This window comes from Sapajus apella, unplaced genomic scaffold (genome assembly GCF_009761245.1).
Source record: "Sapajus apella isolate SASKATOON/1434 unplaced genomic scaffold, GSC_monkey_1.0 scaffold14, whole genome shotgun sequence".
Taxonomy (NCBI): Eukaryota; Metazoa; Chordata; class Mammalia; order Primates; family Cebidae; genus Sapajus; species Sapajus apella.
The window spans coordinates 6,945,354-6,957,197 of record NW_022436954.1 but is presented as its reverse complement, the minus strand read 5'-3'; the positions used below and the strand labels follow the sequence as shown (position 1 = coordinate 6,957,197).

Below are 11,844 nucleotides of genomic sequence, written 5' to 3'. Positions count from 1 at the left end.
CAATTCTCCTGCCTCAGCCTCCTGAGTAGCTGGGACTACAGGCACGCACCACCATGCCCAGCTGAATTTTTGTATTTGTAGTAGAGACGGGGTTTCACCATGTTGACCAGGATGGTCTCGATCTCTTGACCTCGTGATCCACCCGCCTCGGCCTCCCAAAGTGCTGGGATTACAGGCTTGAGCCACCGCGCCCGGCCAAGAGATGTAGTTTTGCTCTTGTTGCCCAGGCTGGAGTGCAATGGCACGATCTCGGCTCACCGCAACCTCCGCCTCCCGGGTTCAAGCAATTCTCCTGTCTCAGCCTCCCAAGTAGCTGGGACTCCAGGCACGCACCATCATGCCCAGCTAATTTTTGTATTTTTAGTAGAGACGGGGTTTCACCATGTTGACCAGAATGGTCTCAATCTCTTGACTTTATGATCCGCCTGCCTCAGCCTCCCAAAGTGCTAGGACTACAGGTGTGAGCCACTGCACCTGGCCTTTTTTTTTTTTTTTTTTTTTTTTAATTCTTCTGCCCCAGTCTCCTGAGTAGCTGGGACTACAGGCGTGCATCACCATACCTGGCTAATTTTTGTATTTTTAGTAGAGACAGGGTTTCACCACATTGGCCAGGCTGGTCTCAAATTGCTGACTTCAGGTAATGCACCTGCCTTGGCCTCCCAAAGTGCTGGGATTACAGGCATGAGCCACTGCACCCAGCCGATCTCTATTTTTCAAGTCTCATTGGTGGATTTACCAGACATTTACCAGGCGGTAGAGGGGAAAGGCATGAGGCCCCAGCTCTCTCTGCATATCCCAGTTCCCAGCTATAGTTTGCTCTCTATCTTCCAGATTGTTTTCTTCTTCTTTCTTTTGGAGACAAGTTCTCACTCCATCCCCCAAGCTGGGGTGCAGTGGTGCAGTCCCAGCTCACTGCAGCCTCAACCTCCCCGGCTCAGGTGATTCTCCCACCTCAGCCTCCTGAGTACCTGGGACTACAGGCGTGCGCCACCTCACATGGCTAATTTTTTGTATTATGAATAGAGATGGGGTTTCACCATGTTGCCCAGGCTGGTCTAAAACTCCTGGGCTTCTATCTGCCTGCCTTGATCTCCCAAAGTGCTGGGATTACAGATGAAACCCACCGTGCCTGGCATCTCCTTCCTCCTTTTGGCTTTATCTTCCTATGTCTTTGCTATCAATTTTGGCTGGGTTTCAGCAGAAGTGTTGGTCTTCTGTGGGTAACTAGGATCCCCCCTTGGAGCCTCTGCCCTCCCTGTCCCTTTTCTCTGGAATCCTCTTCCTTCACTTTTCACTTTAAAGACCTATTGTCATCCTTCCTGTCTCTACTCAGCTTGTCGCCTCCTCAGGGAAGCCTTCCCTGACTGCTTCACCGTGTTCCATTCTCTCATCTCCTTTGAACTTGGGGTGCCCTAGACTGAAGGCTGGTGTGAACTTCCCTGTGGAACCCGTTTCTTTGATAGTGTTTATTGCAGCCTTGAATTACTTGACATTGATTGGTTTACTTGGTCTCCCCTGCACCCAGGGAAGCATGCTGGCACACAGTAAACATCTGCACAGCCGAGCAAAGGTTTAGAGGGAAAATGGGTGCAGGCCTGGGCGGCAGGGGCTGGCAGGCTGTAAGGGAGGGGTGGGGATCTGCGGCTCATGTCTGGTCACTGAACGAACCTGCCTCAGCAAGGAGGGCAGGGCAGAGGGCCAAAGGCTGGCAGGGGCTGGGTGCCGGGCGTCCAGGGCAGCTGGCATCTGACCAGCTCAGCCTCCCCTCCCGCTGCTCCAGACAGACCCTGTGCGGCTGACACAGCTGTATGAGCAGGCCCGGTGGGACCTGCTGCTGGAAGAGATTGACTGCACGGAGGAGGAGATGATGGTGTTTGCCGCCCTGCAGGTACCAGGCAGGCCTGGGGGCGTGGGAGCGGCTGGGAGGTGGGCTAGTCCCAGGGCAGGAAGGGCCTTCCCAAGTGGGGGCTACCTCCAGGGAAGCCCGGCCTGGGGGCACTGCTACGGGACCCGGCTGCCGGACTCAGCCCTCCCTGGCTTCATGCCCACCTAGTACCACATCAACAAGCTGTCCCAGAGCGGGGAGGTGGGGGAGCCAGCTGGCACAGACCCAGGGCTGGACGACTTAGATGCGGCACTGAGCAACCTGGAGGTGAAGCTGGAGGGGTCAGCGCCCACAGACGTGCTGGTAAGGAGGGGCTCGGGGTGGGGACTGGGCAGGGTCATGTGTGAGGCCCCGGGTGCCCCTCTGACTCTGTTCCTCCCATAGGACAGCCTCACCACCATCCCAGAGCTCAAGGACCATCTCCGAATCTTCCGGTGAGTTGGGGACCAGAGTAGGTAGCCCTGCTGGAGGGCCCAGTCTGCCTATGGAGGGAGGGGGCCAGGAGGTCTTTCACAAACCTCCTGTATCCCACAAAGGCCCCGGAAGCTGACCCTGAAGGGCTACCGCCAGCACTGGGTGGTGTTCAAGGAGACCACACTGTCGTACTACAAGAACCAGGACGAGGCCCCGGGTGACCCCATCCAGCAGCTCAACCTCAAAGGTGAGTGTACCAGGGCAGGGGCGGATGCGGTCCCTACCTGTCCGCTGGTTTCCTCCTGGAGACTGGGGAAGATACCCTCCGTCCTGAGGTTATGCTGTGGAACTGGCATGTACTCCACGACCTCAAGTGGCGCTGCCCCTCCCAACCTCCTAGGCCACCTCTCTCTCCCTCCAGGCTGTGAGGTGGTCCCTGATGTTAATGTCTCTGGCCAGAAGTTCTGCATTAAACTCCTAGTGCCCTCTCCTGAGGGCATGAGCGAGATCTACCTGCGATGCCAGGATGTGAGTGAGGGCCGGGCAGTAGCTGGGGCACGGGCAGGGGCTGAGGGGCATCAAGGACGGGGCAGGGGCCAGGGTCAGGGCTTGGCTAGCGCTGTCCCCCTCACCCTTCCCACCCAGGAGCAGCAGTATGCCCATTGGATGGCCGGCTGCCGCCTGGCCTCCAAGGGCCGAACCATGGCCGACAGCAGCTATGCCAGCGAGGTGCAGGCCATCCTGGCCTTCCTCAGTCTGCAGCGCACGGGCGGCGGGGGCCTGGGCAACCACCCCCAGGGCCCTGATGCCTCTACCGAGGGCCTCAACCCCTACGGCCTGGTGGCCCCCCGTTTCCAGCGAAAGTTTAAGGCCAAGCAGGTACCAGAGGGAGTCAGGGTGGGAATGAACAGTGTTTACCTGACACCCCTGATCCCTGGGTCTCCACAAAGCCTTCCTTGGGAAATCCATGTGCTCACTGGGCTTCTCCCACTGCATCCCTGAGGCTTCGTGGCTGGTCCCCACCCTCTGGGAGGAGTCAAGGTCCAGGTGGCCTTGTCCAACTCATGCCTGGCACAGTGCAAATCTGCACCTTGGCAGCCCCACCTGGGCACTGCCATTCCCAGGCTCACAGGCTGTCACCCTGACAGGGAGGTGGGGGCTTGGTGACTTTGGGAGAGGGAAATAGTGCCTTCAGCTCGTCACCAGTATGGTCCCGCAGCTCACCCCACGGATCCTGGAAGCCCACCAGAATGTGGCCCAGCTGTCGTTGGCAGAGGCCCAGCTTCGCTTCATCCAGGCCTGGCAGTCCTTGCCCGACTTCGGCATCTCCTACGTCATGGTCAGGTATGGTCCCTGACCGAGCCCCTGCTGAGCACCGCCTCTGCCCTCATCTGCCACCTGGCTGCTGTGTGCGCACATCCTGAGTGGGGTCTGAACAGGCACCCTGAAGACTCCCTTCCCTTGTTGTTTGTAGGCAGGACTTACTGAGGGCCCATGTGTACCCCTCATGCTGCCCCTCCACAACAAACATAAGAGACAAAACTCATGCTGGGTGCGGGGCTCACACCTGTAATCTCAGCACTTTGGGAGGCCGAGGCAGGAGGACTGCTTGAGCCCAGGAGTTTGACACCAGCCTGGGCAACATAGAAAGACCCCTGTCTCTACAAAAAATTGTAAAAAATTAGCTGGGCGTGGTGGTGGGCATCTGTAGTCCCAGCTACTTGGGAGGCTGAGGTGGGAGGATCTCTTGAGCCTGGGAGGTCGAAGCTGCAGTGGGCCGTGATTACATCACTGCACTCAAGCATGGGTGACAGAGCAAGACTGTGTCTCAGAAATTGGCCAGGCACAGTGGCACACATCTGTAATCCCAGCACTTTGGGAGGCTGAGGCAGGTGGATCACCTGAGGTCAGGAGTTCGAGACCAGCCTGGCCAATGTGGCGAAACTCTGTCTCTACTAAAAATACAAAAATCAGCTCAGGGTACTGTGGCATATGCCTGTAGTCCCAGCTACTCGGGAGGCTGAGGCAGAATCGCTTGAACCCAGGAGGTGGAGGTTGCAGTGAGCAGAGATCACACCACTGCACTCAAGCCTGGGTGACAGAGCGAGACTCCATCTCAAAAAAAAAAAAAAAAAAATTAAATGAAGAGCTCAAAAAATAAAAGGAGTACAGGCTAGGAGAGCAGAACCAGTTCTTGTCCCAGCTCTGCTGTGGATGGTTCAGTCTGGGCCTGGGTTCGCCGGTCCACAGGAGAGGGCTAGGGTGGGTGCCGCTACGGGGAGTGAGCCCTTCTGATTAGTTGTTTCCCAAGACTGCAGAGAAGACAGCGAGACAGCAGCTCTCTTGATGATGAAGATACCAAAAACCAAAAAAAGTTACCATTTAAAGACATGGCCTGTTGGCTACATGCTGCTAAACGCTGTTGTGCGATTCTATCATTTCACCTCCATTTTCCAGATGAGGAACTGGGGGCCCAGGGAACCCAAATGGCTTGCTCAGGGTCACACAGCTGGTGAGCTGCAGCGTGGGAAAGGGCCCTCTCTCCAGCACGGCAGCACCTTGTCGGGGTGGATCGGGCCATCCGGGGGGGCCTTGCTCACACTCTCTCCCGCTGGGGGCCAGGTTCAAGGGCAGCAGGAAAGACGAGATCCTGGGCATCGCCAACAACCGACTGATCCGAATTGACTTGGCCGTGGGCGATGTGGTCAAGACCTGGCGCTTCAGCAACATGCGCCAGTGGAACGTCAACTGGGACATCCGACAGGTAGGCCCAGACCGGGGGCAGGGATGGGGGCAGGTGCCAGGCCAGAGCCGGATCCAGCCAGGGCGGGGCAGGGTGCTCCCTTAGCCCACCGCCCATTCGCCCCTCTGTCTGTCCCCTCTTCAGGTGGCCATCGAGTTTGATGAGCACATCAACGTGGCCTTTAGCTGCGTGTCTGCCAGCTGCCGGATTGTGCACGAATACATCGGGGGCTACATTTTCCTGTCGACCCGGGAGCGGGCCCGGGGGGAGGAGCTGGATGAAGACCTCTTCCTGCAGCTCACAGGAGGCCATGAGGCCTTCTAAGGGCCATCTGACTGCCCCTACCCTGCTCACCACCTGTCACAGCCACTCCCAAGCCCACACCCACTGGGACTCACTGCTCCACACCTGCCCCAGGCAGGCACCCAGCTGGGCATGTTCACCTGCTGTCACTGGCTTTGTGCAGGCCAGCGACCTGGCTGGGCCACACACTGCCATCACCCAGGCTAGGGATGGGGGTGGGCGTCCCCGAGCTCATGCAGTGCCCCCTTTCCTTGTCCGAGTGGCTGACGCTGATACCCCTGACCTATCTGCAGTCCCCCAGCACACAAGGAAGACCAGATGTAGCTACGGGATGATGAAGCATGGTTTTGAACTGGAGTTTCTTTCTTGTTACTTTTTAAATTTTCTTTTTTATAAATTAATATTTTATTGTTGGATCCTCCTCCTTCCTCTGGAGATGTGCTTGGGGGCACTCTGACACTCTGTCTCTTCATCACCAGCCAAGGAAAGGGTCTTTCCTGATAGACAAATTGGTTAGAGAAAGGGAGATCTAAGTCAGCCTGGGGTTGGAGGCTAGGAGATAGGTGAGGGCAGAAGGGCACAGGCTTCAGGCACAAGGAATAGGGGCTGGGGCGGTGGCTCTCACGGGTAGGGCGTAGCTGGAGGGCCTCCTTGAAGTACTTGGGAAGCAGGAGGCCATCAGTATTCCCTGGAGTCAGAATCACTCCATTGGCAGAGCGGAAGAAGTGTATTCCATCTGCCAACAGAGCCAGAGATGTGACTCATGCCCTCCGGAAGGCCAGGGCAGCCCCTGCTTTGTCCAGACTCACCTGCCAGGGCCAGGGGTCCATCGATGAACACAGCTATTTCACAGTGTGGCCGCATGCCTGCAGAGACAGCAGGAGCTGGGGCCTGGGCACCCAGGGCGCAGTCAGCAACCTGGGCAGACTGGGGTCCTGGGCTGGGGGATGCGGGGGAGCTGCTCCATGTTGGGCATGGGGTGGCCTCAGATGAGGGTTGTAACCTTTGGAGGGGACCTGGGAGTACAGAGTGGGTGGGAGTAGCTAGGTGGAGGGGAGGGCACTGACCACTGATGACACCAGGGTCTCCAGGCAGTCCTGGGGCCAGGTGGATATGCGTCCTTCCCCGGCAGGACAGGCCCTTAAGTAGGATGGATGGCCAGTGCTTCCAGAATGTACCATGGACTAGCACCTGGGGCAGGGCCTGTGGTGTCTCCAGGGGCATCAGCTCCAACTCAGGTACCTGGTTGAATGGGCAGCAGTGAGACCACCTTGGCAGGCAGGGGTCCCTCCCATCTGGCTCTCCCGCTTGTCAACCCTTACCCTGACCTGCAGGGAGTGGCCCTGGTTGGCCCGGATGAGAGGGCCAGTGCTGGGATCCCCTGGCTGCAGGGCGAACCGCTGCTTCTCATTGGTGTCCACCACGCGCTGCACATCTTCAGCAGAGAAGAGGCGGAACTGGGGCAACTGCAGGAGGGCGCCCAGGGGCACGAAGCCATCTGCAGGCAAGCAGGGTGCTCAGGAGCCAGCCTTGCTCTGGACTGCACCAGGGTTAACGGGGAGCCACAGGTAACCCAAAAATGTCTGGACTTGGGAATCGCATGGGCATCCTCTGTGGGACCTTTGGAAAGTCTCCCCTTTCTGACGGGCGCAGTAGCTCACGCCTGTAATCCCAGCACTTTGGGAGGCCGAGGCAGGTGGATCATGAGGTCAAGAGTTTGAGACCAAAACAAACAAACAGAAAAACAGAAAAAAAAAAGAAATAAAAAAATAAAAATTAATTAAAAAAAAAGTTCAAGACCAGCCTGGCCAACATGGAGAAACCCCATCTCTACTAAAAATAAAAAAATTAGCTGGGCGTGGTGAGCAGCAGTCCCAGCTGCTTGGGAGGCTGAGGCAGGAGAATCGTTTGAACCTGGGAGGTGGAGGTCGCAGTGAGCCGAGATGAGGCCACTGCACTCCAGTCTGGACAACAGAGCAAGTTTCCGTCTCAAAAAAAAAAAAAAAAAAAAAAGCCTCCCCTTTCTGGGCTCGTTATTTCAACTTACACAGAAAGAGGATCTGCCTCACAGAGGGGCAGGGAGGTGAGTGCACACTCTCAACACCAGGTGCCCTATACCCTCCAGGGCACACCTTTGAGGTAAGTGCTGATCTGGCTGCTTAGCTGGAGAGGGCATTGCCAGGCCTGGCCCAGACAAGAGCTCTCCTCGGTCTGCTGTGGGCATGACAGTGTCTCTAGGCCTTGCTCTCCTCTGTGCATGGGGAAGAAGTGCCCTCTGTGCCTTCCTCAGGGAGCAGTGGAGGCAGCCGTGGGGGAGAGGTCACAGACAGGCTCTTGTTTCTCTCTGGGCTCAAGCCCCAGCCTCCAAAGCCCCTACTTACCGGCTCCCATAGGAAGCCCCAGCTTCAAGGCCCCATGGCGCAGGGCATAGGACAGAGCCTTGGACAGCTGCACGTCTCGGTCCTGAAAGAACCCAGCAGTGGTCCCTGGTCTCCATGGTGACCCTGCCCTGCTGCCCACCCTAAACCCTCAATGACTGCTGCAGAGAGAGCCCGGAGGGAGAGGACTGTCAGTGGTCTCCAGGAATGGTAGAACCCTTCAACCCCGTCCCCCAGCAACTCCCAGGGAGCCTGGACTGGTGGGAGGGGGTGGGGAGGAAGCGCGCACCTGTTCCCGGGGTCTGAAGGCCCTTCTACCCATGGGCCCTGCTGCTTCCTGCCTTCCTCCTCCAGAAGAGTTCATGGCTAGGACCTGTGTGGCAGTGACGAGGGGGCTCTGCTTTAAGGCCCCTCCCAAGTCCCCACCCCTCCCAGAAAAATCACAAAGTCTCAGGAAGTGAGCGCTGGGTGGGGGTATACGGCTCATTAAATTCACACCCCCACCCCCACCCCCACGTCCCAGGTGTAGAGAAGGAAACTACGGCCCAGAAAGCCAGACTTGCCCAAGGTCACACCATCAGCCAGGAGCGCAGGGAGGCCGAGCCCCGCATTCCAGCTCGCGGGTGCGTCCCACAGGGTGGTCTGGGAGGCGGGGCCAACGTGCAGACGGACAGGGCGGAAGCGTCTGGGCAGCAGCGGCTGGCAACCGAGACTAATCACCAGGCTCCGCGACCGCGGCGGAGCGGGCGGCGGACCCGCCAATGAAAAACCGCGGGGGAAGTGGGCGGGCACTTCCGCTTCGGGGGAAGGGGTGGAGCCTGCGGGACCCTGCGGCCGGTGAGCGCCGGCTGGAGGCTGGAGCTTCTGGGCTATGGGAGGGGAGGTCTCCGCGCGACCAGGGTCGGAGGCAGTCCCTGGGTTTGGGGGACATGGGCAGTTGGGGTCACCTGAACCCAGGACCTCTGGGTGGTAGGGATGCCCGGGCGTCCTGGACACCCTGGGGTACTCGGGGCTCCTGCGGGGTAGATAGGACGCTTCGCTGCCCAAGGAGTGGTCGGGTGGTGCAGAACGGCTGCGGGTGCCCTCAGGAGGTCTGCGACAGAGGGTGCCAGCTGCGCAGCCCAGGAGTGGTAGTGGCCCTCCTGGGTGACAGGCCCGGCTGTATCCTCCCCCAGAGCTGTCCCCCATGGACCCTGAGGTGACCCTGCTGCTGCAGTGCCCTGCGGGGGGCCTGCCCCAGGAGCAGGTCCAGGCTGAGCTGAGCCCCGCCTATGACCGTCGCCCACTGCCAGGTGGGGACGAGGCCATCACTGCCATCTGGGAGACCCGGCTAAAGGCCCAACCCTGGCTCTTCGACGCACCCAAGTTTCGCCTGCACTCAGCCACCCTGGCGCCCACTGGCTCTCGGGGGCCACAGCTGCTCCTACACCTGGGTCTTACTTCCTACCGGGACTTCCTGGGTACCAACTGGTCCAGCTCAGCTGCCTGGTTGCGACAGCAGGGGGCCGCGGACTGCAGTGACACGCAGGCCTATCTGGCGGACCCACTGGGGGTGGGCGCTGCACTGTCCACGGCTGATGACTTCCTTGTCTTCCTGCGCCGCTCCTGGCAGGTGGCTGAGGCCACTGGGCTGGTGGACGTGCCTGGTGGGCACCCTGAGCCTCAGGTGAGATGCCAGCCTGGGCACAAAGACCCAGACAGCTCAAGGGAGCTGTAGCTCTCCACCTTCCCAACCCTCCCAGCTTTGGTTTCCTCGTCCCTTAAAGGGAAAATTGGCCTGGTGTTTCTCTGAAAATTTGCCCAGGGCAGTCTGGCTGCCTCCCCACTGACCCCTGCCCCAGTCCTTTGAGAAACTAGAAGCATGGGGAGGAAAGATCACGAACAGGAAGAAGATGCCCTACCCCATCCCACTCCCTGTGTGACCCCTTTGAAGCTGGACCTCTGGTTATCTGCCTGGAAAAGGACACCAGACTTGGGATCACTAACCCTCTTACACTGTGTCACATCAGGATCTCAGGGCCACCAAGCATAGGCTTGCTGGTCCCGGGATGGGGTGGGAGGGAAGAGGGTGGGGAGCAGGGGCTGAGCCTGACTTCTCATAGGCCCTGTGCCCTGGTGACAGCCCCCAGCACCAGGACCTTGCTGGGGAGTTGGTGGTACGTGAGTTCTTTTCCAGTGTCCTTCAGGAGATCTGTGATGAGGTGAGTGAGGTTGACCTGGACAGGGTGGTAGATGTGAAGGGAGGCATAGGACTTGCCAGAATTCTACAGGTCTGGGCTGGCAGGAGGCCTTTAGCATCTGGCCAGCATTGAAGGAAGAAGTTGGCTTTGCAAATAGACATACTTGGAGTGGAATTCTAGCCCTCAATACCTCAATACCTGCTGCCTTGGATTCTTCTTTTCTTTTCTTTTTTTTTTTTCTTTTTTTTTTTTTTAGAGAGAGTCTTGCTCTGTTGCCCAGGCTGGGTGGAATGGTGCCATATTGGCTCACTGCAACCTTCGCCTCCTGGGTTCAAGTGTTTCTCATGCCTCAGCTTCCTGTAGCTGGGATTACAGGTGCCTGCCACCATGCCTGGCTAATTTTTTTTTTTTTTTTTGAGACAGTCTCGAACTGTTGCCAGGCTGGAGTGCAGTGGCATGATCTCGGCTCACTGCAACTTCTGCCTCTTGGGTTCAAGTGATTCTCCTACCTCAGCCTCCTGAGTAGGTGGGATTACAGGCACATGCTACCATGCCCAGCTAATTTTTTTGTATTTTTAGTAGAGGCGGGGTTTCACCATGTTGGTTAGGCTGGTGTTAAACTCTTGACCTCATGATCTGCCCGCCTCAGCCTCCTAAAGTGCTGGGATTAAAGATGTAAGCCACTGCTCTCGGCCTCACCTGGCTAATTTTTGTATTTTTAGTAGTGATGAGGTTTCGCCATGTTGCCGGGCTGGTCTCAAACTCCTGGCCTCAAGTGATCCACCAGCCTTGGCCTCCCAAAGTGTTGGGATTGGCCAGCCAAGAAATCATCTTTTCAATGCAAACAATCACAAATGTGTTGCCTCCTCCCCAAGTCTGTTGAAAAAGGAGTACATGGGAGTCCCAGTCACTAAACTGACTTCCCTCGGCAACTCTGGGCAAAGTGCTCAGTCTCTCTGGTTTTGGTGCATCTGTAGAACAAACATGGCCATCAGGTGACATTCTGTGATGCTGGACCCTTGATCTACAAGGCATAAAATGCTGTACATGGGTAACAGGCTGATTTTCATTGAGAAGGGCAGGGATGTGGGCAGTGGCATTGATAGGAGGGAATTCCCCCCCACACCCTCCACCCCAGGTGAACCTGCCGCTGCTCACCCTGAGCCAGCCCCTGCTATTGGGAATCGCCCGAAACGAGACCAGTGCTGGCCGAGCGAGTGCCGAGTTCTATGTCCAGTGAGTGGTCGGGTGCTTGATCCTGGGTTTTGGGGAGGTGGGTGGTGAGGAATGGGCTGAGGCAGCTGTGGCTCCACAGGGACCCCGCAGGGGCTGGTCACCCACTAAGCCATCCGTGTGTTCTTGTCCAGGTGCAGCCTGACTTCTGAGCAGGTGAGGAAGCACTACCTGAGTGGAGGTCCCGAGGCCCACGAGTCTACAGGAATCATCTTTGTGGAGACACAGGTGCAGAATGACAAACCGTCTTGCTTGGAGGCCAGGGCTGGGGTCTGCAAAGAGACCTGGCAGTGCTTGTCTTGTGGGGAAGGTGTCGGCTGGGTCACAGTTCCCTCCAGAGTCACAAGATTTGCCCTCAGTGCAAGGGAAAGGTCTAGGGACCTGTTCAGCCCCTTAACATGCCTCCCTAGGGACAGTGCAGAGGTCTCTGAGGCTCAGGAATTCCAGGCACAGCCCTGGCAGGAGATGTGGCAAGGCCTGAATGCCTGTGTCTGGCTGTCTCCCCACAGAACGTGCGGAGATTGCAGGAGACGGAAATGTGGGCTGAGCTCTGTCCCTCGGCCAAAGGCGCCATTCTCCTCTACAACCGGGTTCAGGGAAGTCCCACCGGAGCAGCCCTAAGGTCCCCAGCCCTACTCCCACCGTTCTGAAGACAATAAAGGACTTCATTTTATTGGCATCTGCTGTTTCTGTGATAGAGAGGAGCAA

The 11,844-nt window shown here is 57.8% G+C and overlaps 3 protein-coding genes across 6 annotated transcripts in view; 2 read left to right on the top strand and 1 right to left on the bottom strand.

The window, feature by feature from the left end:
• The window catches only part of FERMT3 (fermitin family member 3), a 21,668-nt gene extending 15,902 nt beyond the window's left edge, over nucleotides 1-5,766 (top strand). Inside the window, exons 7-15 of one of the 3 annotated variants that reach the window (XM_032282983.1) lie at nucleotides 1,781-1,888; nucleotides 2,054-2,188; nucleotides 2,270-2,319; nucleotides 2,422-2,546; nucleotides 2,721-2,827; nucleotides 2,945-3,178; nucleotides 3,519-3,643; nucleotides 4,922-5,063; nucleotides 5,187-5,766. In XM_032282983.1, coding sequence (XP_032138874.1) covers nucleotides 1,781-1,888; nucleotides 2,054-2,188; nucleotides 2,270-2,319; nucleotides 2,422-2,546; nucleotides 2,721-2,827; nucleotides 2,945-3,178; nucleotides 3,519-3,643; nucleotides 4,922-5,063; nucleotides 5,187-5,366 — 1,206 coding nt within the window. In that variant the 3' untranslated portion in view covers nucleotides 5,367-5,766. The remainder of the gene's footprint in view (nucleotides 1-1,780; nucleotides 1,889-2,053; nucleotides 2,189-2,269; nucleotides 2,320-2,421; nucleotides 2,547-2,720; nucleotides 2,828-2,944; nucleotides 3,179-3,518; nucleotides 3,644-4,921; nucleotides 5,064-5,186) is intronic. The other 2 variants (XM_032282984.1, XM_032282985.1) reach the window with 2 other exon arrangements.
• On the bottom strand, nucleotides 5,704-8,465 carry TRPT1 (tRNA phosphotransferase 1). Its single transcript, XM_032282996.1, has 8 exons — nucleotides 8,287-8,465; nucleotides 8,013-8,096; nucleotides 7,727-7,808; nucleotides 6,674-6,843; nucleotides 6,413-6,587; nucleotides 6,155-6,211; nucleotides 5,971-6,081; nucleotides 5,704-5,842 (listed from the first exon to the last, which is right to left on the bottom strand). The coding sequence occupies exons 2-8, from the start codon at nucleotides 8,085-8,087 to the stop codon at nucleotides 5,751-5,753; spliced, it is 762 nt and encodes a 253-aa protein (XP_032138887.1). The 5' UTR covers nucleotides 8,088-8,096; nucleotides 8,287-8,465; the 3' UTR covers nucleotides 5,704-5,750.
• NUDT22 (nudix hydrolase 22) lies at nucleotides 8,440-11,813 on the top strand. 2 transcript variants are annotated; one of them, XM_032282986.1, is made up of 6 exons: nucleotides 8,440-8,560; nucleotides 8,899-9,389; nucleotides 9,826-9,924; nucleotides 11,042-11,139; nucleotides 11,271-11,364; nucleotides 11,646-11,806. In XM_032282986.1, exons 1-6 carry the CDS (start codon nucleotides 8,485-8,487, stop codon nucleotides 11,784-11,786), a joined length of 999 nt encoding a protein of 332 aa, XP_032138877.1. In that variant the 5' UTR covers nucleotides 8,440-8,484; the 3' UTR covers nucleotides 11,787-11,806. The 2 variants fall into 2 exon arrangements, with proteins under 2 accessions (XP_032138877.1, XP_032138878.1); XM_032282987.1 differs by having other exon boundaries at nucleotides 8,528-8,623; nucleotides 11,646-11,813.
• Nucleotides 11,814-11,844: the final 31 nt, after the last annotated feature.

Bases quoted from the DNA above. Each gene is read 5' to 3' on its own strand.
- TRPT1 (XM_032282996.1), bottom strand. From the start codon at position 8,087: ATGAACTCTTCTGGAGGAGGAAGGCAGGAAGCAGCAGGGCCCATGGGT. The intron at 6,588-6,673 runs GTCAGGGTAAGG...CCATTCAACCAG, and splicing joins ACCAGGGCCACTCCCTGCAG to GTACCTGAGTTGGAGCTGAT. The intron at 6,212-6,412 runs GTCAGTGCCCTC...CTGTCTCTGCAG, and splicing joins AGACCCTGGTGTCATCAGTG to GCATGCGGCCACACTGTGAA.
- NUDT22 (XM_032282986.1), top strand. From the start codon at position 8,485: ATGAAAAACCGCGGGGGAAGTGGGCGGGCACTTCCGCTTCGGGGGAAG. The intron at 9,925-11,041 runs GTGAGTGAGGTT...CCTCCACCCCAG, and splicing joins TTCAGGAGATCTGTGATGAG to GTGAACCTGCCGCTGCTCAC. The intron at 11,365-11,645 runs GTGCAGAATGAC...GTCTCCCCACAG, and splicing joins TCATCTTTGTGGAGACACAG to AACGTGCGGAGATTGCAGGA.